Source organism: Pelophylax lessonae (genome assembly GCF_965119305.1).
Source record: "Pelophylax lessonae genome assembly, chromosome: 11".
NCBI classification, from domain to species: Eukaryota; Metazoa; Chordata; class Amphibia; order Anura; family Ranidae; genus Pelophylax; species Pelophylax lessonae.
Genome location: NC_138778.1, coordinates 97,926,847 through 97,953,317, shown reverse-complemented (window position 1 = coordinate 97,953,317; position 26,471 = coordinate 97,926,847). Strand labels below are relative to the sequence as shown.

Sequence of the window (26,471 nt, the reverse complement as noted above, 5' to 3'; positions counted from 1 at the left end):
AAAATATCATCTTCAGTTAAATTTTTGCATTTTTTTTATTCACAAAGATTCCTTGCAATTTAATTTTGCAAATATAAGCTTGTAGATCTAGAAAACTTTGATAAATATTAGCAGGTTGTAATGGACAGAATGCCAACTACTTTTTTAAAGGAAGGATTCACCTGAAGTTAATATATCATTGGACAGGGTAAATATTTTTATTATGTCTGTGAGCTTATCGTTTTTTTTATTTTTGTTTTTTCTTCTTCTCCTACATCAGGGGGTATTGAATATAAATTCATAAAGGACCAGTCAGTAAAATTTTCTTCCAGCCGAGGTCCGAATCATATGTTTTGCTCTCAATGGCACCTCTGCACAATGGACAAAGTGGCGCGTCTTTACGAGTGCCGCATCGCATGGTGCCACAGTACCATGCTGCTTGGTATGGAGCAGTTAAAAAAAAAACAACAAAAAGGTCAGGAACTTATTTTTCTGCGTTTCTGCTTATAAGGCAGCCCACTGAAATAAATGGGCTGCCTACACACGTTACGCAATAATGTGAACCTGGCCTCAGATTCCTCACATCACAATCCTTTTTATTACATCAGTGTTCTCAGTCCCCCTGCACATCACCCCCCCACCCCACCTTTACATTACAGTCCTCGGCCCCCCTTTATATCACCCCTCCTTCAAATTGCAGTTCTCAGCCCCCTTCATATCACCCACCCTTCACATTCCTTTATATCACCCCCCTTTTCACATTGCAGTCCCCAGTCTCCCTTCACATTCCTGTCCTCATCACCTTTATAGCACCCCCCTCTCACATGACTGTCCTCACCCTCTTTATAGCACCCCCCTTCACATAACTGTCCTCATCCCCTTTATAGCACCCTCCCTTCACATAACTGTCCTCACCCTCTTTATAGCACCCCCCTCTCACATTACTGTCCTCACCCTCTTTATAGCACCCCCTTCACATAACTGTCCTCGCCCCCATTATAGCACTTCCTTCACATAACTGTCCTCACCCACTTATAGCACCCTCCTTCACATGACTGTCCTCACCCACTTATAGCACCCCCTTCACATAACTGTCCTCACCCACTTATAGCACCCCCTTCACATAACTGTCCTCACCCCCTTTATAGCACCCCTTCACATAACTGTCCTCACCCCCCTTCACATAACTGTCCTCATCCCCCTTTATAGCACCCACCTTCAAATAACTGTCCTCACCCCCTTTAAAGCACCCCTCTTCACATAACTGTCCTCACCCCCTTTATAGCACCCCCCTTCACAGCATCCTCCTTCACATAACTGTCCTCACCCCCTTTATAGCACCCCCTTTCACATAACTGTCCTCACCCCCTTTAAAGCACCCCCCTTTATAGCATCCTCCTTCAAATAACTGTCCTCACCCCCTTTATAGCACCCCCCTTCACATAACTGTCCTCATCCCCTTTATAGCACCCCCCTTCACATAACTGTCCTCATCCCCTTTACAGCACCCCACTTCACATACCTGTCTTCACCCACTTTATATCACCCCCTTCACATACCTGTCCTCATCTCCTTCACATAACTGTCCTCATCCCCTTTATAGCATCCCCCTTCACATACCTGTCTTCACCCACTTTATAGAATCCCCTTTATAGCACTCTCCTTCACATAACTGTTCTCACCCATTTTTTCAGCAGTGCCTTCTTCCCTGTAATACCTTACACAGGACACAGCAGCTGACATTCGATGTTCAGCAGCTGACATCGGAAGTGCAGCAAAGGGCATGATGAAGGGCAGCCCTATATTCTAGCAACCAATCAGTTAACTGGACGTCACCACAGTGGGGCCGGATGGAGCATTGACTTGGTCCAGACTTGGCCCGCAGTCCGACATTTAGTGATGCCTGCCCTACGTAGCCTCTGTTCTGTTCTGGCCGCAGTAAGGTTTCCGCTATATTGGAATTGTGGAATTTTCTTTATTTTCAGATGTGGTGTCTTAAAAAATTTCTGTAACAGAAGTATTTTAAGATACATTAACTACAATGAGTGCTTCAGATAATTCATCTATAGCTACTAGTTCTCTTTTAAAGTGTCACCAGTATTACATTGTGATGGTATTTGTATAGTTGTTCCCTACACTGGGACTGTTAAGGTGGCAGTAGTCGAATCATATGTATCTCATATAGATGTCTAATCTCTCATATAAATGATTTCTAGTGGTTTGATCACCTATTGTGATATCAGATAAGGTGTTTCCAGATTCCTGGGTTTTTACCTGTTTGAGGATCCTTTAAAAAAAAAAAAAAAAAAGTTCTAAATCGAATATTGATGTAAAAGTTAGTAAACAGGATAAGACTATATTGTTAGATTTAGAACTATGTTGTTCATCGTGTCTTTTTTTGGATTCACTTTCATTGTTTTGTTTTATATGAATATGATTTTGATTGTACGGAGTTGGCTTTGATGAAGAGGCGCTGCCTCGAAATGCATTGTGTAGGATATTAGACAATCGGTTTGGGAATGAAGCACTAATGCACAAATGAGATGTTCCTTATGGAAATTATGCGGGAAGCGTGTCTTTTTACCACTTTTGTGAGTATAATATGTTTAATTTAAACAATTAAAGATTTTCTTTGAGCATCCTAAACAATGCCAGAGCTCTCTCTGTTTCATTAATAATTTTGTTTGTAAAAAATGTTTGTTTTTGAATGTGATTTATTGCTACCATGTGTTTGTAGTTGTAGTTAGTTCGATTTAGGTGCATTACTTGGATTTTTGTATTGTCTCAATGTAGTTAATTCGATTTAGGTGTATTACTTGGATTTTTTATGTATTGTCTCATTGTTTTGGTCTTTTTATTTTCGGTTTCTTCTGCTGTGCAGTGGGAACCTGTGTATTATCATTTCAATCCATTTCACTTTGCTGTACTAGAAAGGACAAGGGCGATCAAGTGGAAGACTGAAGGCAAGCAGATGTATAAAGGTGGAATGTCCTAAGCCAGGTTCTTCCCCGAGAGTCAACAAGTATGTCAGGTGCAAAGTGATTTTACTTTCATTCATGAGAATTGCACATTATATTGATAATATTTGTTGTATTAAACCCATTTTTCTTGAAAATTTAGTGATCATCAAGCCCGACAGTGTAAATATGAAAGACTTTATTTACAAAACAAATGCATATTAACAGTGACACCATTACAAAATAAAGTTCTATGATACAGTACAACACAAGAGGACCACTGGTGGGTACCATTTTCCCTGGTCCACTGGTGGTTACCATTTTCCCTCATTTATAGCAGTAAATCTGGTGAGGACAGTGGTTTTGAGTTCTGTTGTACAAGAAACTAGCTTTTCTATAAGTGCATAGATAATATAGGGTACTGTGAATATCTTACAATACATAAAAGTAATACTGTGCGGGTTACAAGCCAATAAATGAGGGCAGAACACACTGTTATGCCATTTAGTGGGGATGTCCAACCAACAAGTAATATCTTGTCTTCCTATTGTATCGTAAGAACAATCCTATGCAACTTCTGTCAAAGCCAAACTTTCCTTTAAATAAATCAGCTGTAATAAACATTAAAATCCAAATCCACTCCATCATCCTGTGCAAGGCGCTTTCTGGTGCCTAAACTTACCTTTAGAATTGTTTCACATTGCTCCGACCCAATCTATGCTCATTTAGAACTCCGGGTACTTTCAGAAATAGGTGACAAAACTCCTTGTCTCACTACAATGTAGCACTGATTGGCCAATCACGAGGCACCAGCACTGTGATTTGGTATGGGAGAGAGAAGAGGGGTGGTAACGTTGAATTGCAATGTGGATAGGAGTTGTGGAGAAGCAGCGCTATCGGTATGTTTAGGCATAGTAGAATGACTAGAATAGGGTGGGATGTTCTTGGGTTTCAATTATAACAGGTTTTGTTTTATTGCAGGGTTTTCCAAAATATGGATAGCGTACTATTGATGGGACACATCCTCCCTGTACGCTGTACACAACAGGAGATGTCTGAGGACATACGTCTTCTTGGGTCTGCTTCCAGTGGTAGAATGCAGTTAAATCTGGTAGAGCAGCACTGTAGCAGTGTGGGTACATGGTGGGCTAACAATAGTTCTTAAAAAACTATCATGGAGGAGCGTCACCACTTAACATGACCTGTACATCTGATAATATTGTACGAATTATATTTTCGTACAGCTTTTTTTTTTTTTTACATTCCTGGTTGACCTTATATAATACATGTGCATTACTTGTACCTGGAAAGGCCATTTAGATATTTCACTGTCAATGTTGCATGTGTATTTTGTGACAGAATAATGGTTTTGGTAGGTAAACGTATTACTGTATATGGAAAGATCTTTTAAACAAATGGTGATTTGCACAAACAATATTTCACATATCAGGTAAGCACTGTCTTAAGTGTGTTGGTATTGTAGTGATTTTGACCAAACCCAGTGAAAGCTTTGCACTCCGAATAGTTATTATTCATGGAGGCACAGTGACTTCAGTGAAATACAGAACTGCATAATAAAGTCGGCCATAGACAGAGCAAATTTATTTCCTGCAACCATGGGTTGCAAGAAAGTAATTTACTTAATGGACAGGGGAATACCTCCTGCTGAGCCTTTGTATTTGTGGCTTCCGCAGACCCTCACCAGGAGAAGATAGTGCTTATTGCTGTACCCAAGATGATCAATCGATCAAGTTGTGTACATTCTGCCTGCCTATATATGTTAGAATCTCAGGTGGTTCCCGGGTTTGAACCGTCTATGGCAGCCCTAACTCAAAATGGTGCTGAAAATACACGATAATATCCCTTTTATACTCTATATGGCCAAAAGTTTGGGGGCACCTGACTATCACACCCACTAAGTAGGTTGGAGGTTTGTCCACAAACTTTTTCCCACAGAGTTCTGGTATTTCAAGTAAGAATACTGTTAACACTACAGTATACCAGGCCATTTTTAGACAACTATGCACTTCCAACCTTTTGGTAACAATTTGGGAAAATCCTCTCTCTGATCCTGCATAACTGCAAACCCATGCTCTATGCCAGGTCTATAAAGAGGTCGGTGTAAAAAAAATACAAGTAGACTGCAAAGATTAACCCCAATTTTACGAATTATTTTTAGATTGTTGCCAACATGTCTTCTCGTCCAACCAGGGCTGGGCTGAAAGGTAGGTAAAAGAGGTGGCCGCCTTGGTTGCTTCAGCAGGAGGGTGCTGCTGAAGCAGTTTACAGTTCATAGTGGAGGTGAACATTGGCCTTTTTGCCTTACATGTTAAAGGTTCCAGCAATTATGTGGAAAGCCTTCCTAAAAGAGTGGAGGCTCTTGTAGCCACAAAAGTAGAGCTGACTCCATATTAATGCCCACGGTTTTAAAAATAGGCTGTTCAACAAGCTGATACAGGTGTGATGGTAAGATGCTCACAATGGTTTGTACATATAGTATACATTGAATTTGATACCTTCGTGAATACACTTAGACCAACAGAAGAGATATGGCAGAAGGATTGTTGTGTATTTTTGTGAACTGTCCAACCTCAATCAGTCGGATTTTATTAAAACTGAAAAACTGGATGTAGCCAATTTATAGGCCCCTTTCACACGGTTTCCGATCACTTCTGACTTTCAGTTTTTAATGCGGACCTGCTCGGATGCTCCATGCAGCCCTATGGAGTGGCGGATGTCAGCAGTGACATCTCCGCTGACACCCGTCGTTATCCGATCTGATCCTGTCCGTGAAATCCAGATGTATTAAAAACCTATTTTCAATCCATCTGGAGGAATCAGATCAGATCGGATGAAAATGGACAGGCGGTCTGTTTTCATCCGATCTCCCATAGAGGAGAGCGGAGATCTGACAGCTCTGTCTCTGCAAAGTAAGCAGAGATGGACCTGTCATCCGCCTGCTCAGCAGGGATCGGCGGATCTATCCCCGCTGAGCAAAACAGAGTCCGCCGTGCTGAAACCCCGTGCGAAAGGACCCTCTTCATGTATCCTTTGGCAGTGTACCTAATGTGTTGTAACTTTTTTTTTCTCCACTGCCCATAGATTAATTAGAGGTTATGCTTACACATGTAATTGGAAAATGTTATGTGCCAAGGCTACTGGCAACAGATAAGACAAATCTACTGGCAGGCACACACTCCCTTTAAGGGCACTAAAATTAAAAATGCAAGTTCATTATTCTGACAGTGTCATTTATCTCATGCAAAATATAATATACATACTTCATGACTGCTAAATATTATAAATCTCTACAATATGTTTTGGTAGACTTAAGCTGGATAAACACTATCCAACTTTTGTGGTTAGATTTCCTTCAGATTTACCTTTTCTATGCAGTGTAAAGGGCCGGCCAGATTGCATACAAATTGAAAGTCTTTAGGTTTGACCTCATATTATATGGTTTTAGTAAGTCTAAATGAAAAAGTCTTCAGAAAATCTTATAGTGTGTATGTTAGGTATTTTCACAACCATTGCCCCAAAAAGCACTGATGTATTGTCAGTGTGGACAGGGAAACTGCCAAAAATAATATCCAGCATTCATTTTGTTTCATTGAGGTATTCACAAAAATCTAGATTGTATGCAGTAATTGAACTGTTTAAATTATAAGGTGATACTGTATCTGACTGGCATCACACTGTGGACCTGGACTTTAAAAAACAACCTAAACTAACTTGTTTTTACCAGCGTTCTAGATATTCTCAGAATATGTGTGGTCTGCAATCTCGTGCATTAAAAACTTTAATTTTTAAATCACCTTGCCAAAATCCATATTGCTGCTTATAGCCTCATCTTCTAAAATGTTCCTAAATCTGATCTTGTAAAATAAAAGTCATTGTATTCCTGGTTCCAACACCGCCCGGTCTATGCAATGTGACAAGCAGGTTGCACAAATGATTAGGGGCTGCAACTCTTCCATAAAACCAAGTGAGATACCAAATAATATTGCTGAAATGATTATGTAAATGTATTTTGAGTAGACTTTCTGCCATAGGAAATCACTTGGATTGATTTACTAAAGGCAAATATACTGTACATTGCAAGCGCACTTGTTCCACAGCTAAAAAGGCTGACCATACTGGTTGCAGGAAAGAAATTTGCACGATTCCTCCATCAACACAGAGGGTGGTGACAGGGGATACAGCAATTGTCTTCTCCCCCGCTACCAATAATCACTGTCTTCTCCTGGCCGAGACCGCTTTCCCTGCCAACTCCCCCACCCCTGCCGGGAAAAGACAGTGATTACTTTTAGCAACTATAATAGCTGCTAGCGATAATCACAAGAGTATCCAGCAGGCTGGTTGTACCCAAGTTGATCTTACTTGATCTTAGTTGTACCAACTTGGTACATTCAGCCGCCCTTTAACGGTTAGAATCTCGGCCAGTTCCTGCCAATCCAATGTAAGAAGGAAAGTAAACAACAACATTTTTGCTTGCACATGATTGGATGATCAAAATCAGCAGAGCTTCTTCACCTGGTGCCAAATCATATTTAATTCAGCATACTCAGAATCAACCTTATTGACCCTTAATAACCATAAGAAGAAAAGAAAATATACCAGAATATAGATTATGAATTTTATGTTAATATGAGTTCTTTTGTTGGCTAACTCACTGATCTGGAATAAAAGTTTTTTTTTTATCAAGAATGTACAAGTACCACCACACAATTGAATGGCAGACATTTAAAGGGGCAGTAAAAATTAACTACAAGTTTTTCCTCTTAAGAGCATAAGCTGAATCTTTGTTACAAATGAATCAAATATATCAAGAAAAAAGTTGCATTTTTAGTAGGAATGCACCGATCCGACTTTTTTGGAGCTGATACTGATACCGATATCTGGCGTTGTGAAATCGCTGATACCGATCCGGAACCGATCCGGAGCTACACACAAAGCAAGCGGCTGCAGTACAGAGCAAAGCCGCTGCTTCATGTGTGTGGCACCTCCATTCACTGGCGGAGTGCATCTGATATCACTCCGCCTGTGAGCCGGACCTATACAGGAAGTAGCGGCTCCCATCCCATACTATTACTGCACCTAGTAAGGGCTGGCTGAGCCATTACTCCGCAAAAACCGGATCGGCCCGTGGGACGGCTACATTTTACCGATCTCCGATCCAGCTATTTTGTCCGGATCGGGGGGGAAATTTCCAATCCGAATATCGGATCGGTGCATCCCTAATTTTTAGTTTTCTTATGAAAAATGTGGCGCCGTGTCACTTTGCCTACCATTGGTGAAGGGAATAATGAACTGAAGATATTCTGATATCATAGCCAGGCACAGGCTCACATAAGCAAAGCCTTTTTTTAATTTCATGTAATGGCTCCATCTCATACAGTTTTACTGTTGGCTCTGATTCTCCTATCTAATGCAAGAAGGTATAGTGCTGTATCAGTATATAAAACCACAGAAAATAGTCACCTGACACCTTGCACCCATGTTTAGATGCCCACTAAAAGATAATTACATAGTTACATATACTCCACAAAATATTATCAGGTGCTCAACATGCAAATACCTGGGGGGCACACTCGGTCATGATTATCGTCAAAACAGTAATACTAAAATAGCCTTTAGTCAGTGGTTTTACCCACCATGTCCGTTAATAAACAGGTATCATTTACTAACGGCCCCAAATCATTATCATTAAATCATTGAATTATTATTGAAAGCTAAAAACCATTAAATCCATCCAGAGAAATTTATAGATTTCTCAAAATTTACAAATAAGTGATGATAAGGTCACAAATGGGAAGGCACAACTGTTGATCAAATCAGCAATATGTGCAAATTACCACAATGAAAGGGCAGATGCACGTACATTAAATGCACATCAGTTGGATTACAGTCCCACACATTATTTATTTGACTGGTTTATTGACAGACATGGTAGGCAGAAGCACTGAATGAAGGTCTTTTTGGTGTAACAGATTTATCTACATACAGTGTCAAACTCACATTTTCAGTGCAACTATGAACACTTTTACATTTCTAGATATACTGTATATCTACAGCTGAAGCTCTTCTACATAAGGTCACTTTTTGTTTTAGGTTTACTGGTCCATTAACCAATATTCTAAAACTATTTAGCAATTAAAAATTAAATCTTACAGGGTACTCGTTACCTGGAACTAGTTATGGAACCAATAAACATGCACTTTACAAATGTCTCCAGGCATCACAAGTAACATGGTTAATCAGCCAGTTGATGTCCCCAGCAAATTCCAATTAGACAGTGACATGGTCTCCTATATGTTTGTCCAAAGCACATTTCAATCTGGGTTGCATTGTGAAAATAAATACCTAAGCACATATGTGCCTTTAGATACACAATGGATAATCTCCCACTTCCTGACACCAAGGACAAGTAGCAATTATACAGAATAGGGAATATACTGAATAGGGAATATACTGAAAACAGACATGTCCTTAAACATTTCATTACCAAACAAAAAAACAAAAATGGTGATTTTAGATCGGCATCTAAAAGTTATATTTATAGCTTCAACACATACTCTAAATTTCATTCTTTTTAAAAGAAAGTTACTCTTTTACAGTACAAACAGGCTTTCCCTGTCCCACAGTTACAAACATATTCCCAAGTGCAATAAAAGTATTATCTGTAAATAACTGGGTGTCGTAAAATATTGGCAAGTGACAGCCTTTGTGTTCAGTCCTGGATCATGGACCTAAAATGAGCTTAGTCTAGGTAGATCAGTAAAAATGCTCTGTCTCTGTGCTATATCCAAGTCATTTGGAAAAGCAGAGTCTTTCATGAGCAATGTTTTTTTTTTTTTATTGCATTTCCAAAGAAGGTTGACCTAGCCTTCAAATATATAACAAGTCTTCAACTCCTGAAAAAGCCAGTGATGAATCTGCATTGCCATTGCACAGACTCCAACCTTTATATGGACAGCCCTGTGCTCAAGTATTTCCACAGGTCACAAGGCCACAGAAACTGAAGAGTCAAGTCCAAGCTTTATAAACTGAAGAGTCAAGTCCAAGCTTTAAAAATCAGACAAATCAGATTATTAAGGTACCCGTTTCATTCATGGCAGAGCAGAAAACTGGTGCTTGTGGCACTCCGAATTTGGAGATTAGTCCCACTTTTGGTGTGCGACTTTTCTATTAACACACAACCTCTGGATGAATTTCCTTCAGAGCTGTAAACTGGTTCCTCACACTTTTCAGGTCAGTCTCTATGGTTTCCCTGCATGGACAGTGCACAGCATATGAGGCCAACAACATAATTTTCTCTGTCGTCTCAGGGGTCTCCACTTGGCTTTCATTTGGCTCAAAAGTTTTGTCTTTTTGGGACTCTGGTTCTTGACATGAGATCAGCCACGCATGTTTAAGACACTGGTCAGCACGAGCTCTCTTTCTGTGGAGAGAGGGGATCATAGAAGGTATTCAAAAATTCTGCATCAACACTGAAAATAGCATTTCAACACGTATTTCAATCAAAATTACAGTTTGTCCATCTACGTCACATGGGGTTGCCTTTCTTCCTGATGTCTGAACTTGAAGATGTCAGGTGTTGTACTTATTACAGGAATTTTAGTTCTTATAGGTAAATCTCTACTCTAGTGTGGAAATCAACATGTTACATTACCCACTGGTTGCCTATATCTCTTTAGTACAATAGATGCAAGATATTTCCTCTAAAATCAAACCATCCTCCACCCCTAAAGTCCAATAACGGCCCTTTTCCACTGCAAGTACCGGCTCGGCTCTACTCGGCCCTGCTTGGCCCGGTTTGTTTTTCCACTGCTGGTACCTCATGGTACGGTGTTGGAACGGTTCGGTACGGTACGGTTTGCTTTTCCACTAAAGTATTACTAAAGTTAAGTGGGTGGGATAACAACGGGGTGGGTGGGATTCTCTGACCAATCAGTGGCTAGTAGTGACTGCATGCAAAGGATTGTGGGATATGGTACCGGGTATGGTACCTCTTGGAACCACAATCGAGGTGGTACTGTTTTTGAGAGCCGTACAGTTCGGTTCCATGCAGTGGAAAAGCACCGCCATACCATACCGAACCGTTCCTACACCGTACCATGCGGTACCAGCAGTGGAAAAGCACAAAAGCGAGCCGAACCGTTCGGTTCCATGCAGTGGAAAAGCGCCTTAAGACAGCAGGGCCTTCCCATCCAAGTTCTTCTAAGTCAGGGGTGTCCAAACTACAGCCATCCAGCTGTTGCGGAACTACATGTCCCATGAGGCATTGTAAATCTCTGACATTCTCAAACATAGCTAGGCATGATGGGAATTGTAGTTCCTGAACAGCTGGAGGGCCATAGTTTGGACACCCCTGTCCTAAGTAGTAGAGAATGAAGTATGTGGGTTTGGCTTACAGCTGTACAAGTAAACAATGGGCAAGATGTAAATTAGGCTTCAGCAAGGAAATCTGTGATTAGATTACTAAATAGATATCCTTAGCTGAAGTCTTAAGTGGGGTAAACACTAGTAGAAAATCTGCCGAAAATTCCCGTCCGAGGTAAAATCGTACGATCTTCGGCTAGTGTGTACACAACTTTCAGCAAGCGATGCCGACATTTTCAGCGAAAAAAAAACGGAGGGACAAACACCAACATTTTTATCGTCCGTCCCCAGACGACCAATTTTCGTTTAATGTGTATGCAGTACGTCCGCGACAATACGAAAGACCAAGTATGATCTGAAGTTGCTGATGACCCGGAAGTCTAGGAACAAATGCCCCAAAAAAAAAAAAATCGTACGAGAAATTTTGTGAACATTTATGCACTGTCAACTAAAAACAGTTATGAACGCCGAGAGCAAGAGAGAGAAAAATCGGAGGTTATTTCGTCCGAATTCCGTGAACTGTGTACGGGCCTTTATGAAACACTTGGCATCCATTACTTCTAGCAAAATCCTTTCTGATTTGATGATAGGCTCTCAACAAGTGCAACACTGCCTGACCCTCGACAGCAGATGATCCAAGCCAAATAAAGAAAATCTCTAGATCCTGATTGTGCTTTCAGAACATAACTAATATCTTTTAATTGAGAAAGCACTTTAAAGAGGAAGTAAACCCTCCTCTGCAAGTTGTACCTATAGGTAAGCCTATGATAAGGCTTACCTATAGATACTGTAAATATCTCCTAAACATGTACCGTTTAGGAGATATTTACCTTACATGCAGCCAGTGACGTCACTGGCGCATGCGCTCTGAAGGAACGGCCGCTGGTGCCGTTCCTTCAGAGCCCCGTGCCGTGACCATCGGCTCCCGCGCGCGTGCGCGGGAGTGACGTCACCACGTCTCCGGCCAATCAGATGGCCGGAATGCTGCGATCCCAGAAGACGGGCGACTGAACATGTCGCCCGTCATACAGATAAGCGGGCGGCATGGCGGGGGCTCGTTCTAAGATAAGTATTTCATAATAAGCTAGTATGCGATGCATACTAGCTCATTATGTGTTTCACTTTCAGGTTGTAAAAAAAAAAAAAAAAAATGTTAAACGAGTTTACAACCTCTTTAAATGGGTCAATTCACCCAAAATTGATACAATTGGTTTTGGTAGATGCTGGAGAGCTATTCCATCTCAAAATCTTTCAGGGCTTTGGGGGACTCTCTGCATTCAAGTTCTGGGTCTACACACCTGCTGTGGTCATTATGGGCAGGTTCCGCTCTCCATTCTAAATGAAGAATGCACCAGGGGGAGCAGGAATATGCAAGAGCACCCAAAATGTTCAGGTAAAAAGGAACGGAGTTGGAAATAATGGAATTGAGAGCTCCCTGTTGGAGTACTCAATACATATAAGAAACCTAAGGTTGACTCGCTTAACTAAAATATCACTTTGCTTAAATACACCCCTAAAGCATTTGTAAATAACAAACATGCCATACTTACCTGCTCATGTCCTACTTACCTGCTCTGTGCAGTGATTTTGCACATAACAGCCCCGATCCTCCTATTCTTTGGTCCCCGCTAGTGCTCTGGGCTTTTCTCCCTTACCAAATGTCCCCTCGCTTCCACGCCAGCTCTCTGTGTACATAAGATACAGAGAGCGAGGCTCAGCCCCGTCCCACCCCGGCTCCTGCGGCTTCATCTCAGCCAATTAGGAGGGAGAGACCCGGGAGAGTCTCTGCTGTCATGCACATCGCTGGATGGAATTCAGGCTCAGGTAAGTATTAGCGGGGGCTGAGGGGGAATGCATGAAGGTTAAAAACCTTTAGCCTTTACAATTTCTTTAATGCAGGGTGTATCCATTATACTGGTGTCACAAAGCAATGTGTTTTCTAAAGAGGCAGCAAAGCAAAATCTGCTTGCAGATTCTTTCTCTAACTGAAGGTTTGCCTGCAGTGCTTTATAGAGCAAGACAAAGAAATGAATAACTGGGGAAGGGTCAGTCTTTTTTCAACAAAGCAGTTAAGCATAGCCTGATAAATGTGTAAAGATGCATATGGGTCAGCCACTCCGTAATAGTGATTATGAAATATTTATAGGCAATATTTGTTAATTGCCTGAATAAAATAATGGAACATTTTTAGAAAAAATAACCATAATATTTAGTCTCACAGCTGCTCACCTTGGGTTCTTGATTAGAAGAGACTTTATGAAGTCAATCGCTTGTTCAGAGATTCCCTCAAAATCCTCCTCGGGGTACTCAATGGCCACTTTTGAGATATTCAGGAATGTCTCCTGCTTGTTGTCTCCCAAGAATGGTGATATTCCAGTAAGCATGACATATGTCAGCACTCCTATACTCCTGCATATTAAAAGATAATAGAACAACATCAGAATGCAGCCAGAATGCAGATTTGACACATTAAGTGCTTAAAGGGCATTTACACTTTTGCACTCAAATTTAAGAAAACTCCACTATATGGTTGTTGTGTTCCCATTTACACAGCATATCTAAAAATGATGAAAACAATATTTCAAATCTTTCTAGTTGTTTCTTTGGAATAAGCCTTTGGGCAGGCTGCAAGCAAAACAACTTGAAAGTGAAAGTGTAGGGACAAAGTGGGGACAGGCTGAGTTTCCTCTCAGTAAGAATGCAGAATTCAAGCGCTGGAATCTTTATTCCTCCGGTAGGACAGATATTGTTCAAATCTAGTTTACAACTGATAATGAGATCTGCCAGCACAGTACAGACAGGGTTAAAAGCTGCTGTCAGCTGAAGTCCCTGAGCAGGTCTAGGCTCTGATGGGATCCCGACTTTAATGTCAGAATCCACCCAGATTCCTGACCGGCAGCTGGCTTGGCCTCTCAGTGCACAGCAGAGAGCTTGAGCCAGCCGCTTCTGTCCCCTTCACAACCCAATGCTCCAGTGAACGCTGGGGAGGCAGACCAGAGAGCGGTGACTGACAGCCACCTGCTCTCTGCTCACTTTAATTGCTCAGTTCTCAATCTTAGAGTGGATAGATGCAGAATAGGATCAATGCTGCATCCACCTAGGTCAGTATGTGTGTTTATTTATTTTTTAAAGTATTACTTCAATTTTAAAATACATTGCACTTCTTTCTGTGCATGTCCTTTTTCTATGTTATTGGTTGTGACAAAGGGATACTTACCACATATCAGTTGCTGTGCTGATTGGTTCATAGCTGAGCACTTCTGGAGCTAAAACAAATAAGAAAGCATATAAGTCAACTTACAGCTAGGGAATTCTCTTGGGTATAATAGTATTTACAGGATGATTAGTCACAGAATCTAACAACTCCATACAATAACACTGAGATCTCTATCATACCAACACCCTATCCCCTGTTTACACTGCTGTGACTTGTCATGCGACTTTGATCTGTCAAATCGCATGATAAGTCCCACCTACTTTCTGGCTAGGGAACCATTCAAATCGGTGTGACTCCGACTTGCACCAACTTTGAAAAGGTTCCCGCACTATTTTTGGAGATTTCATCTGCGAATTGCATTGACATCTGTGCATGCGGCTGCCCAGATGTCGGTAAGCCGCACATGAAATTGCACTGACCAGCGGCTTTGGATGTCGCTACTTCAGCGCAATTTCAAAGTTGCATTCGGGGGGAACCAAGGCTCTAGCACAGAATAATGAAGTATTGTGGAAAATCCATTCTTCTGCTACTTGTTGAAGGAGCATCTGATCCTTTTACTGTTCACAAAGAGTTCTAGTCTATTCCTGGAATCTCTAAATGATAATTCTTTACTGGCCATATTAACTGGTAAGAGGTGGAAGCCAATTTTACACTCACCTACATACTCTGGTGTCCCCAAAATCTCCCGAACCTCCTTAATGGTGTCCACGTGCCTGGAGAGGCCAAAGTCTACAATACGGATGTCGCCAAGCGGATTGCTGCACGTAAGTAAGATATTCTGTGGCTGCAACAGACAGAACCCAAGAAAAGAGAGCATTAGATAAACTCAGAAAACCCAAGTAAAGGGCAGAAGACTCGGTGATCAATGCTCGGTAACAGATTGCAGATGATACTCTTATGTTCTGCTTTTGAATGCCTAAAATCAGTACATTAAATAAAAGTGATACAAATTTAAGTTAGTAATATGATTTAAAGTGGTTGTAAACCCTTCCATATACCCAGTGTAGTGACTGGCCTCAGGTGATAGACAGAGATTAACCAAATCCTCCTACATAAGTTGTACTTGTTTATCTGACATAAGTTGTACTTGTTTATCTGAAGACTTCTCTTCTCTATATCCATTTAAAGTGCAGAATTTATAAAGCTTGTCTGAGAGTTCAGAAAAAAAAGGGGCAGAGAGCTGATGTTACACTCTGCAGAGCTCAGTAGGGAGAGCTCTGAGAGCTGATTGGAGGGAAAGGGCTTGCCCCCCCCCCCTTCACACAGCACACAGGAACAGAGCTGAGGCTGTCAATCAGCTGGAAGTCCCTCCCCTGTCGCCATTTTTCTCTTGGTGTCAGGAAAACTTGTCAGAAGTGACTCATACTGATAACAGAGGAACAAAGCAGCAGACAGAAATGACAATTAGTGCTCTGAATAGAGACAAGAACACATTATACAGGGATATGCTTTGTTCATATTTCATGTCTAAGGTTTACAACCACTTTCACTGTACCAGGTCCCTAAAGGTGTTGAATTTTACATGTTTTACATTGTGCAGTACAACTGAATTTCTATTTTTATTGCTGAGGATTTTCTCTGCTAGGACGTTTTCATTTTTTTCACATTGGAGGAAAATTGACTGTATTCCTGTGTACCTGCATTGTGAATGGCCAGCACAATCAAAACTTTTACCATGTAGAAATTTAGAGTTAAACAGAAATGACGCGTAAGTAGTTTACCCCTAACATGTTTACATTTTTTAAAATTTTTATATTTTTAGTGGATGAGTTTGTCAGTTGTGTGGGTTTTATTTAGGCAGATTTACCTAGGCTAGGTTTACCCTTTCGGGGTGGGGCAGTAAAAACACACTGTCGAGCAGCATTTTTAATGCCCCTTCAACCACTCCATCTACAAAGGCAGCAGAGGCGGATGTAGACGGTCGTGATGCTTTGCTTTGACGCAGGCCAAAAATGACATCTCAAACTTAAATCATGACAACTGAATGTGGCCGTAATTATCCTGCAATTGTGTGCAAGGGTGCAAAGTCAGGGATTTTATTGGTGAGGAAGCAACAGAACACCATTTCTGCCTGTCAAATGCCTTCTGAAAAGCGATCCACCGATAATTGCTTTTCTGAGGGCACCTCAAGTGTAAACAAGCCCTTATAATGATGGCTTATTTTGATTAACTTTTTTTACTGTCGCAAAGGGTCTGATATGTCTCCACATGAGAGTATACAAAAGTAGACAGACATCCCTACTCTGGGTCCAGCAGAAGTAGATTGCAGACAGGGGACACAATGATGGGACACTGAATCTTTGTAGTAGTGAAGGAACAGCACAGCTTGATGCCTATGGCTGGGAAACATTATTATTAATGATTATATATAGTGCCACCAGTTTGCACAGTGCTTTTACGTCTAGAGGAAAACCGATTTCATCTCCAAAATACGGAAAGGTTTCTTCACTGTAAGAGCTGTGAAAATGTGGAATAGACTCCCTTCAGAGGTGGTTCTGGCCAGCTCACTAGATTGCTTTAAAAAAGGCCTGGATTCTTTCCTGGGTGTACAGAATATAAGTGGGTACTAATATTTATAGGTAAAGTTGATCAAGGGAATATCCGATTGCCTCTCGGGGGATCAGGAAGGAATTTTGTCCCCTGCTGGAGCAAATTGGATCATGCTTTGCTGGGGTTTTTCAAATTCCTCTGGATCAACTGCGAGTATAGGATTGTGTATATGGGATTGTATGGTTGGGTTTTCTTTACTGTTTTTTGTTTTTTATTGGTTGAGTCATATGGACTTTTTTCAACCTAACTATGTAACAACATGAGGGCAGACAATACAGTTACAATACAGGAGGAACTAGAGGGCCCTGCTCGTTAGAGCTTACAATCTAGAAGGGAGGGTCAAGTGAAACAAAGGGCAATAACTGTGGGGGATGAGCTGATAGAGAACATGGAAGTACGGTTGTTAGGTGTGGGTAGGATAGGCTTTTCTGAAGAGGAGGGTTTTCAGGGATCGTCTAAAAGTTAATAGAGTAGGAGATAATCGGACAGATTGGGGTAAGGAGTTCCAAAGGATTGGAGAGGCTCTGGAAAAGTCCTGGAGGCGAAAATGGGAGGAGGTGACGAGGGAGCTAGAGAGCAGGAGGTTTTGAGAGGAACGAAGGAGTGATTAGGTTGGTATTTTGAGACTAGGCTAGCGGATGGCTTTGTAAGTTGTTGTTAGTATTTTGAATTTAATTCATTGGGTGAGCAAAAGCCAGTGGAGGGATTGACAGAGAGGAGTAGCGGACACTGAGTGATAGGTAAGGTGGATGAGTCTGGCAGCAGCATTTATGATGGATTGAAGGGGGGATAGCCTGTGTAGAGGTAAGCCAATGAGAAGAGAATTGCAGTAGTCGAGGCGTGATAGGAGCTTTGTTGTGTCATTGGTTAGAAAGGGGCGTAATTTGGAGATGTTGCGACGGTTGAGGCGGCAAGATTTGGACAGTGATTGGATGTGGGGCTTGAAGGAGAGTTCAGAGTCCAGGACAACACCTAGGACCTTGGCATGTGGGGATGGGCTGATAGTTGTGCCATCGATATTGACAGAGAGATCGAGGGAAGGAAGGAAGGAAAAATGATAAGCTCGGTTTTGGATAGATTAAGTTTGAGGAAGTGGTGAGACATCCAGACCGATATATCTGCTAGTAAACTAGTGATACATGAGGAGACTGAGGGAGAGAGCTGAGGGGTGGATAAATAGATTTGGGTATCGTCAGCGTAGAGATGGTATTGGAAGCCATGGTAGGCTATCAGGTGACCCAAAGAGAAGGTGTAGATTGAAAATAGGAGAGGTCCAAGAACAGAACCTTGGTGGACATGGAACTGTCCAATCTATTTTGGTGGTGTATAAATAATAATCGCTCTGAGCACAAACCTTACCTTTAAGTCTAAGTGGACAACGTTATTTCGGTGGAGGTAAAACACGCCTTGCAGGATCTGGCGGATGAGCCGAATGACATCCTTCTCTGTGAAAGCTTCATCTTGGTCTGCTACGCACTGATTGAAGATTTCACCACCGGCTGCGCTGCAAAAACAAAAATCAAAGTATGATCTTTTATTCTAAAAGGTAAGATTGTATGTACAGCAGTTTAAAATCCAATTCCATTCAAAATATTTTTTTAGATTTGAGTGGGGAAGGGGTAGAACCTCTGGCAGGCTTTTATTGCTTTCTGTATCCTATGGGACAACCCTGACAGATTTTCCGTCCATCCCCCATTCTGCTACAGGAAATCTAACAGCCGGTTGTCACTTCCCACACACTAAACTGCAGCGATTTATTGTGCGCCAGCTATCTTTTCCAGCTGCAGTGAGCTGGCGGTAAGGGGGTGGTGCGCTGCGCATTTTTCCGCACATGCGATGAATCAGCTGAAACTAGAGCTGTGCATCCAGACAAATAGGCCCTTGCAGTACTTCGGTGCAGGTATTTTTGATCTATCAAGCCGATCACTATTGGGGAGTTTCGGAGGTGTCGTTTATCAATTCATACATATGGGGCATGATCTCTGTCTGGAGCTGGCAGGCTGCTGCTAACTGAGTGCTGCTGATCGTATGGATTTATCATCACTACATACGCTTTTTAACCACTCTTAAATGAGGGTCAAATAGCTCTGGTAAGCGGACAGCTTTTCCCTGAGCACATGGTGAAGTATATGTGGAAACTATCTATCACTTCCCGGTGCTGGACTCCTCCCCATCTCTGCTCAAATTTATTTACATATAAGAAGTGGAATTGTGTCTGGATTGATAGAACTGATGGACTGATATATTGTCTCCTTTTCTATTCCTTACACAGTATCCTCTTTTCCTGAACACCTATCATTCAATTTTGGGTTCATTGGGTATATGTGGCGCTGTACTCTTTGTTGTTACTACTGTAGTAATGTCACTGGTACCCCCAAAAGTGTCAAAAATGACAGTTAGGGGTCAGATCTGTCCGCAGCAATGTCACAGTCCCGCTAAAAATCGAAGATTGCCTCCATTACTAGTAAAAAATATAAAAATAAATAAAAATGAGATAAATCTTTCCCCAAGTTTGTAGACGCAATAACTTTTGTGCAAACCAATCAAAATACGCTTATTGGGATTTTTACCTAAAATATGTAGCAGAAAACAAATTGGCCTAAAATGATGCAAAAATTTGACTTTTACATTTTTTTTTTTATTGAGAATGTTATATAACAGAAAGTGAAAAATATTTTTTTTTTTTCAGAATTGTCGCTCTATTTTTGTTTAAAGCGCAAAAAAAAAAAAAAGAAAAAGCGCATTTGTGGGAAAAAAGGACATCAATCTTATTTAGGTACAGCGACGCACGACCGCACAATTGTCTGTTGACGCAGTGACGCAGTGCCGTATTGCAAAAAATGGCCTGGTCATTAAGGGGGCAAATCCTTCTGCTCCAGAAGTGATTAAGATATGCTTTAAGAAGACTTCTGGTATTGTTTTGTGTGGATAGTGAAGGTGCAGGCTAAGTGTAAATCTATACTTACCTTTCAATCACCAAAATGCATCCTGGATCTACCCCACTATTTGCAGGGCGCCTGCTACCTGTCTGGTTTGTGGGGATAGCCCAGCTGCCACAGGGATCACCCCAGTCTCTCTGTGAAGAGCAATCAGGTGGTGGAGTGGGGATTGCCCAGCTGCCACAGGGATCACCCCAGTCTCTCTGTGAAGAGCAATCAGGTGGTGGAATGCTTTTCAGAGTAGTGCAGGCATGGCTGAAAGGCATTCAGGAGGCAATATTGCTGCCTCCTGCGTGAATGTTTTTTTTTTTTTTTTTGACAGCAGAAATGGCTGCTTGAATGGGAATACCTGGCTGTAACCATGTGTCTGGCATTTGGCTAATGATCGCCACGCAAACTCAACTTCAATATGTTGCATTTGGTGGTGGCCCTGCCTGCTGAATGTGACAGGTAGGATCATTTTTGCAATGCCACAAAGCAAAGGAGAAGGCATGGGCACACCACCATATGGCTGCCATTGCCATTAAGGGGGGGGGGGGTGTGGCAAAAATGAGTCTCGGCTGCCTATTTTTCGGCACCCCCCAACCCAAGCCTTATCAGGAGATAAATAAATGAATTCTAAGCTAAGGTTTCAGGACTGCAAAGTTTCAATAAGTTAATATTATAAAGTTTGACCAGCAAACCTTAAGACTGCTATACATAAGAGAAGGAAGCATGAAAGGGCAGACAAATCATGATGTTCTATTCCTAATAATTGGAGTAGAGTGCTTTGTGTCAGTTCTTATTTCTAATATTCACCATGACAATCTCCTTCCTGAGAGCATATAGCTTCTGGCTATTAATACAGTTTACTCACTCACAATAAATGACGGTGTAAGCGCGTTCTCCCTGCTCAGGGTGAGTACACAATGACGTTTCCATGTCACTCCCAACCATCCCAAATTTACAAGCACAGTCTTGTTGCTACATTTTGCAATAGGCTATGTTATTATAAGGTGAGCTCTCCTGTGTTCTGTGACAAGTCGAACAAATGTAATAATCCTTGCCATCCACGGTGGATTATACAAAGGGTATTTGAGGTGATAACCTAAGCTGTAATGAAGCCAGACCCAGCCATTCTCCATTTTTACCATGAAAGGTTTCTAGCGTATGTTTCAGTATACAAGGGCATGGCGTTATCAGAACGTGTATCCTAACACTTTAAAATTTGTTTTCTTATGTATGTCTGATCATTTTTTTTTTATTACTAAATCTAATGTATTAAAGTGCACCTGTCATGAGCGGAGTGTAGTTGCTGTCTCCTGGTAATGCTAATCAGCTGGTTGTCTCTGATTCACAGATGTACAAGAATCTTGTAAATCCAGATTTAGAAAAGTGTCAGAATTTCTAAAGATTTTTTGCATCAGCACCCCAAAAATTGTTAAAGCTAAATCATCAGAATGACAGCTATACCATTGATATAAAGGTGTCTATTAGCAAACACAGCCCCCTTTAATAAATGCAGCCCACCTGGTCTTATACTGGCTCTCATCACCACTCCAATATTCTTTCCTGTTTGGCCCTCTAATCACCACTCCAGTGTTCTTTCCGGTTTGGCCCTCTTATGACCACTCCAATGTTCATTCCTGTTTGGCCCTCTCATCACCACTCCAGTGTTCTTTCCTGTTTGGCCCTCTTATGACCACTCCAATGTTCTTTCCTGTTTGGCCCTCCCATCACCACTCCAATGTTCTTTCCTGTTTGGCCCTCCCATCACCACTCCAATGTTCTTTCCTGTTTGGCCCTCCCATCACCACTCCAATGTTCTTTCCTGTTTGGCCCTCCCATCACCACTCCAATGTTCTTTCCTGTTTGGCCCTCTTATCACCACTCCAATGTTTTTCCTGTTTGGCCCTCTCATCACCACTCCAATGGTTTTCCTGTTTGGCCCTCTCATCACCACTCCAATGTTTTTCCTGTTTGGCCCTCTCATCACCACTCCAATGTTTTTTTCCTGTTTGGCCCTCTCATCGCCACTCCAATGTTCTTTCCTTTTTGGCCCTCTCATCGCCCCTCCAATGGTTTTCCTGTTTGGCCCTCTCATCGCCACTCCAATGTTCTTTCCTTTTTGGCCCTCTCATTGCCCCTCCAATGTTTTTTTCCTGTTTGGCCCTCTCATCACCACTCCAATGTTCTTTCCTGTCTGGCCCTCTCATTGCCCCTCCAATGTTTTTCCTGTTTGGCCCTCTCATCACCACTCCAATGTCCTTTCCTGTTTGGCCCTCTCATCACCACTCCAATGTTCTTTCCTGTTTGGCCCTCTCATCACCACTCCAATCTAAAGTAGGGTGGCCACGGAGTGAGCCAATGTAGCTCACTTAGTTCCGGCTGCAAAAGGGAAGGTGGAGTGATATCATTTGCACTCCGCATCTCCCTGCAGACCGGATGCTGGTTTGGGGGCGCCATGCCAGTCCCAGCTCAGCCACATGTAGCTTCCAGGACTGCTTAGTGCTCACTATGGACTGTTCTGGGGACAATTTTTTAGACATCACAATGGTAAATTGATTGATAAGGTTGCTGGATGTGGGCCTGTGCTGTGACTGTCTCTTTCCTCAAAATATAGGGCCATCTCTTTGCTGGATTGGATTTATTTTCATATATTAAGTTGCAAGAGTGTTAAAATAAAAGTAAGTGCACTGAAGGACTTTGAGGGATGGCCAGTGGGTGGGCCCTAGAGAATGTTGGTGGTCAGGCCCGTTGGGGACCCAGGCCTAAAGTTGTGTAAGGGGCCCCAAAATTTCTGATGGCTTCCCTAAACCTGAGCATGTGTGCCCCATCCATACCTATGCATAGAGTTTGAAGGACCACTTGAGGCCATCCTAAGAATAGCTCCCTATAGGAATGAGAGGGATCCCAGTGCACATGCGCAGACTGCGGAGGACATACTGTGCAGCAAGTCTCCACAGACTTGTCAGGACCACACAGAGAAGAATGTCGGATCGAGGATAAAGGTGAGTATTGGACCACATAGACTACATTCGGGGAGCTAACTAAAGCCTGACAATGCTTCTTCTCCTGTGTTGTAAAACCGCTGCGCAAATACAGTGTGATAAAAAAAATATTGCAACGATCTCCATTTTATTCTCTAGGGTCTCTGCTAAAAAAAATATATATATATAGTATTTGGTGGTTCTAAGTAATTGTCTAGCAAAAAAACCCAGATTTCTACTTGTAAACAACAAGTGTCAGAAAAAGGCCCGGTCCAGAAGCTGGTAATAACTGTAATGTACTATCGCGCCATAACCGCGTTACTATAGACTTGAATGGATGCCCCATTTCAATGCCAGTGTGAACCTGGCATAGGCCTAAGTCTTGTTTTATTACAGCTGTATAAAGCTGATTTAAATGAAAAGTTCAATTGGGCTTTAAGCAGAGTCTACACTGCAGTACCATACAGTATATTGATTACGTAGGCTTGACATTTGCTTTAAATTCCTCCAGTCCAAAGGTTGCTTCATAGAATGGTAGAAGATTGTTACATTTTCATCAATGCAAGTAGGCAGACACCGTTGACAGATCTGTAAGATGTAATTGGTGTTTTGTATAGTATATATGGAATGTATCCAGGGTATCCCTGAGGCTCTTTGGGCTTTACCTGCCCGGGTAATCGCTTTGCTGTTTATAAGGTTAAAGATCAACCAGATATTTCCATGTTTGTGGTCACAAAGGTCTCCTCCTGCTGTCCCATTACAGCTACAAGCTGACAGCATTATAGCCAGAGGAAAGTAGTTAACATGCTTGTGTCACTATGGTACATTTCATTTACAGCTTGACGAAAGGTGCTATCAGTTTCACCGTACAAAACCCTTCAAAGCTTCTGTACTTGTACACAGAGCCCTTTGTGATATTATGGCACCAGTTTGAGATCCTTCAAAACTACAAAGGAGAAATGAATGATCAGTAAACAGGATTCAGGGCAAACCCCTTTCGGTTTCTGGAATGTAACATTGTCCAGGCGAGTGAGGGTCCTGTCACACAGGGCGAACTCCATATGCGATCCACTTGCTCAGCAGGGAATCTGTCCACTGATCCCCACTGAGGAGGCGGATTACAAGTCTGTGTCTGCTTTGGAGAGTGGACACAGACACAGCCTGCTCTCCTCTATGGGATGTAAAGGGACCGCCTGTCCATTTGCACCCAACTGCCATCCCATCCGATCCGCTGGCCTGAAGGGGAACGGATCCCCATCTGTCTGTTTTTAGCAGATCAGATCAGGTGTAGGAGGTTATGATCAGGTCTGCCTTAAAAACAGACAGGCAGACCCAATCAAAATGTTTGTGTTAAAGGGGCTTTACATACATAAATGAAAGCGAAGGTAAGCTTTAATACTGAAACAGCTTTTAAAGTTGTTGTAACCCTGAGAACAAAAAAACAATCCTGTTCCTTTTAAGGATGACCTATAGCATAGTGCTTCTGCGGTGTAATTTCTCCCGTTCTATGCTGTAAATCACCTGGTTGATCCTGCCCGTTCCTGTGTCCCTCCTGTGTGTGCTGACCATGGTAATCAATCATGGTTGCTGATCCATGATACTGTGGTTAGTTTACGTGCCCAAGTCATCCCGCTGTGTGTTCTGAGTCTCTTCCCTCTCCCCCTTCCTCCCTGCCTGTCATTTTCTAGTCAGTGTGAAAATGGATCTCCTCTCTGCCCCTCTTGATGCAATATCTAGCACAGAGACTTGTATCCCATACAAAACTACAGTTCGTGTGTTTGTTTTTAAATGGTAATGCTAAATACCTTTTCTCACACCACCGCTGTGCAGTCACGTGACCTCCCTCTGCTGGTGGGCTGACGCCAGAGGGGAATCTCAGCTCCTCCTGCTGCACTCTTTAGATCAAGGAAGGAGAGCTGGTGATGTGTTTCATATCTGGTGTACCTGTCCCATGCTAGGTAGATTTTGGACCAGGGTGTTTAAACTTCCACATACTCAATATTCAATTGTTCCCTTCCTAAAGATCCTTGACTTGTACTTCCCCACAATAAACCTCACTCACCAAATTTCAATTAAAGACTACAATAAACCTCACTCACTCACCAATTTTCAATTAAAGACTACAACATATATTTTTATCTCAATGATTTCACCATAAGGAACCAGTAATTAGCAGCACTATCTAAACCAAGCAGAAAAAAAAACACAGAAAAACTCCATTTTAGCCCTCGTTCACATTTAACACAGCTTCGAGCAACTTCATCTGAAATCGCAAAGCCACATTATAGCGCGACTTCAGATTCGACTTGAAAGACATCTGTGCGGCTTCATGCACAGAAGCCAATTGAAGTCGCACCTGAAATCGCCAAAAGTAGTGCAGGAACTACTTTTTCAAATTGGTGCAGTGCATCAAAGTTGGCGTCGTGCTGATTGGAATTGTGCCATTGCCAGCAATAGGCTGCGACTCGTCACTGATTTCACCTGACAAATCGCTTCAATGCGAACAAGGGCTTAAAAGACAATCATATGCAAATACTTAACCCCTTCAGCCTATACAAGGCCTCCTATTCATTGCTAGAGCTGGAGCATCAGCTTTCAGCATATCCTGCAGATGTTGGCTACTTAATATGGGTGACTTATTCATTCTACAATATGTCTATGATAACCGATTATGGTATGATAGTGAACCTATGAAAGCGAGCACATTCACCTATCAATGATACAACTATGCTATATCAATTTAAGCAATATTATAAATACTGAAAGGGACTATCAGGAATCACAAAGCTTTCCCCTACGATCCCTGTAAAATGAATGTAAAAATATACCCCTTGCAAGTCTAAACTAAACTATTCAAAAAGATATTAAAAAACTAAAATTTAAAAAAAAGGTTCATGAGAAGTAAATTAATAATCACTAATAAAACAATTTAAATCCAATGTAATATTAACTCCCCTTGGAGCCACATTTTTTAATAAAAAAAAATCTGCTTGGTTTCTCTTTGTGAGATTCGATCCCTAATCCGATTCAATCCCCTCCATGTGTGGTACACACGATCTATCCCCCAGAATTTTAGAGCTGTAGGATCTGTCATTTCTGTTCTAGTTTTCAAATTTACTTAATTAAGCAATTTTGTTACAAAAGTGTAAACCCGCTTTTTTTTTTTTATACAGCTTCTTGTAGAAAAATGGTTACATCTTGTCCATCCAGGGGCTGATTGGCAACTTTCAGCCCAGGGGGCAAGTACATACCAGAGGCCCATGATGCCACAACTCGGCCCTCCTTCCATTCCAGGCTGAAGCTCCGCTCCAGGTACACTCTACTTACTGGCCGAATCCGGGTTCCCGACCTGGCCAGCAGGGGGTGGTTGGGGGAAGCTGGGACAGCTCGGTCGGGGCTGCCTGGGGAGGAAAGTCTCCAGTGGGGCATGGAACTGGGCTCTGCTCAGACACAGTTTACACCATCCATGCTGGGGGGG

At 42.0% G+C, this 26,471-nt stretch overlaps 1 protein-coding gene across 1 annotated transcript in view; it reads right to left on the bottom strand.

Moving 5' to 3' along the window:
* Window positions 1-10,035: 10,035 nt before the first annotated feature.
* Window positions 10,036-26,471, bottom strand: part of LOC309566784 (serine/threonine-protein kinase 17A-like) — a 105,023-nt gene continuing 88,587 nt past the window's right edge. Inside the window, exons 3-7 of the mRNA XM_082272091.1 lie at window positions 18,445-18,589; window positions 15,193-15,319; window positions 14,536-14,584; window positions 13,548-13,727; window positions 10,036-10,377 (exon numbers count right to left, since the gene is read on the bottom strand). Coding sequence (XP_082128217.1) covers window positions 10,125-10,377; window positions 13,548-13,727; window positions 14,536-14,584; window positions 15,193-15,319; window positions 18,445-18,589 — 754 coding nt within the window. The 3' untranslated portion in view covers window positions 10,036-10,124. The remainder of the gene's footprint in view (window positions 10,378-13,547; window positions 13,728-14,535; window positions 14,585-15,192; window positions 15,320-18,444; window positions 18,590-26,471) is intronic.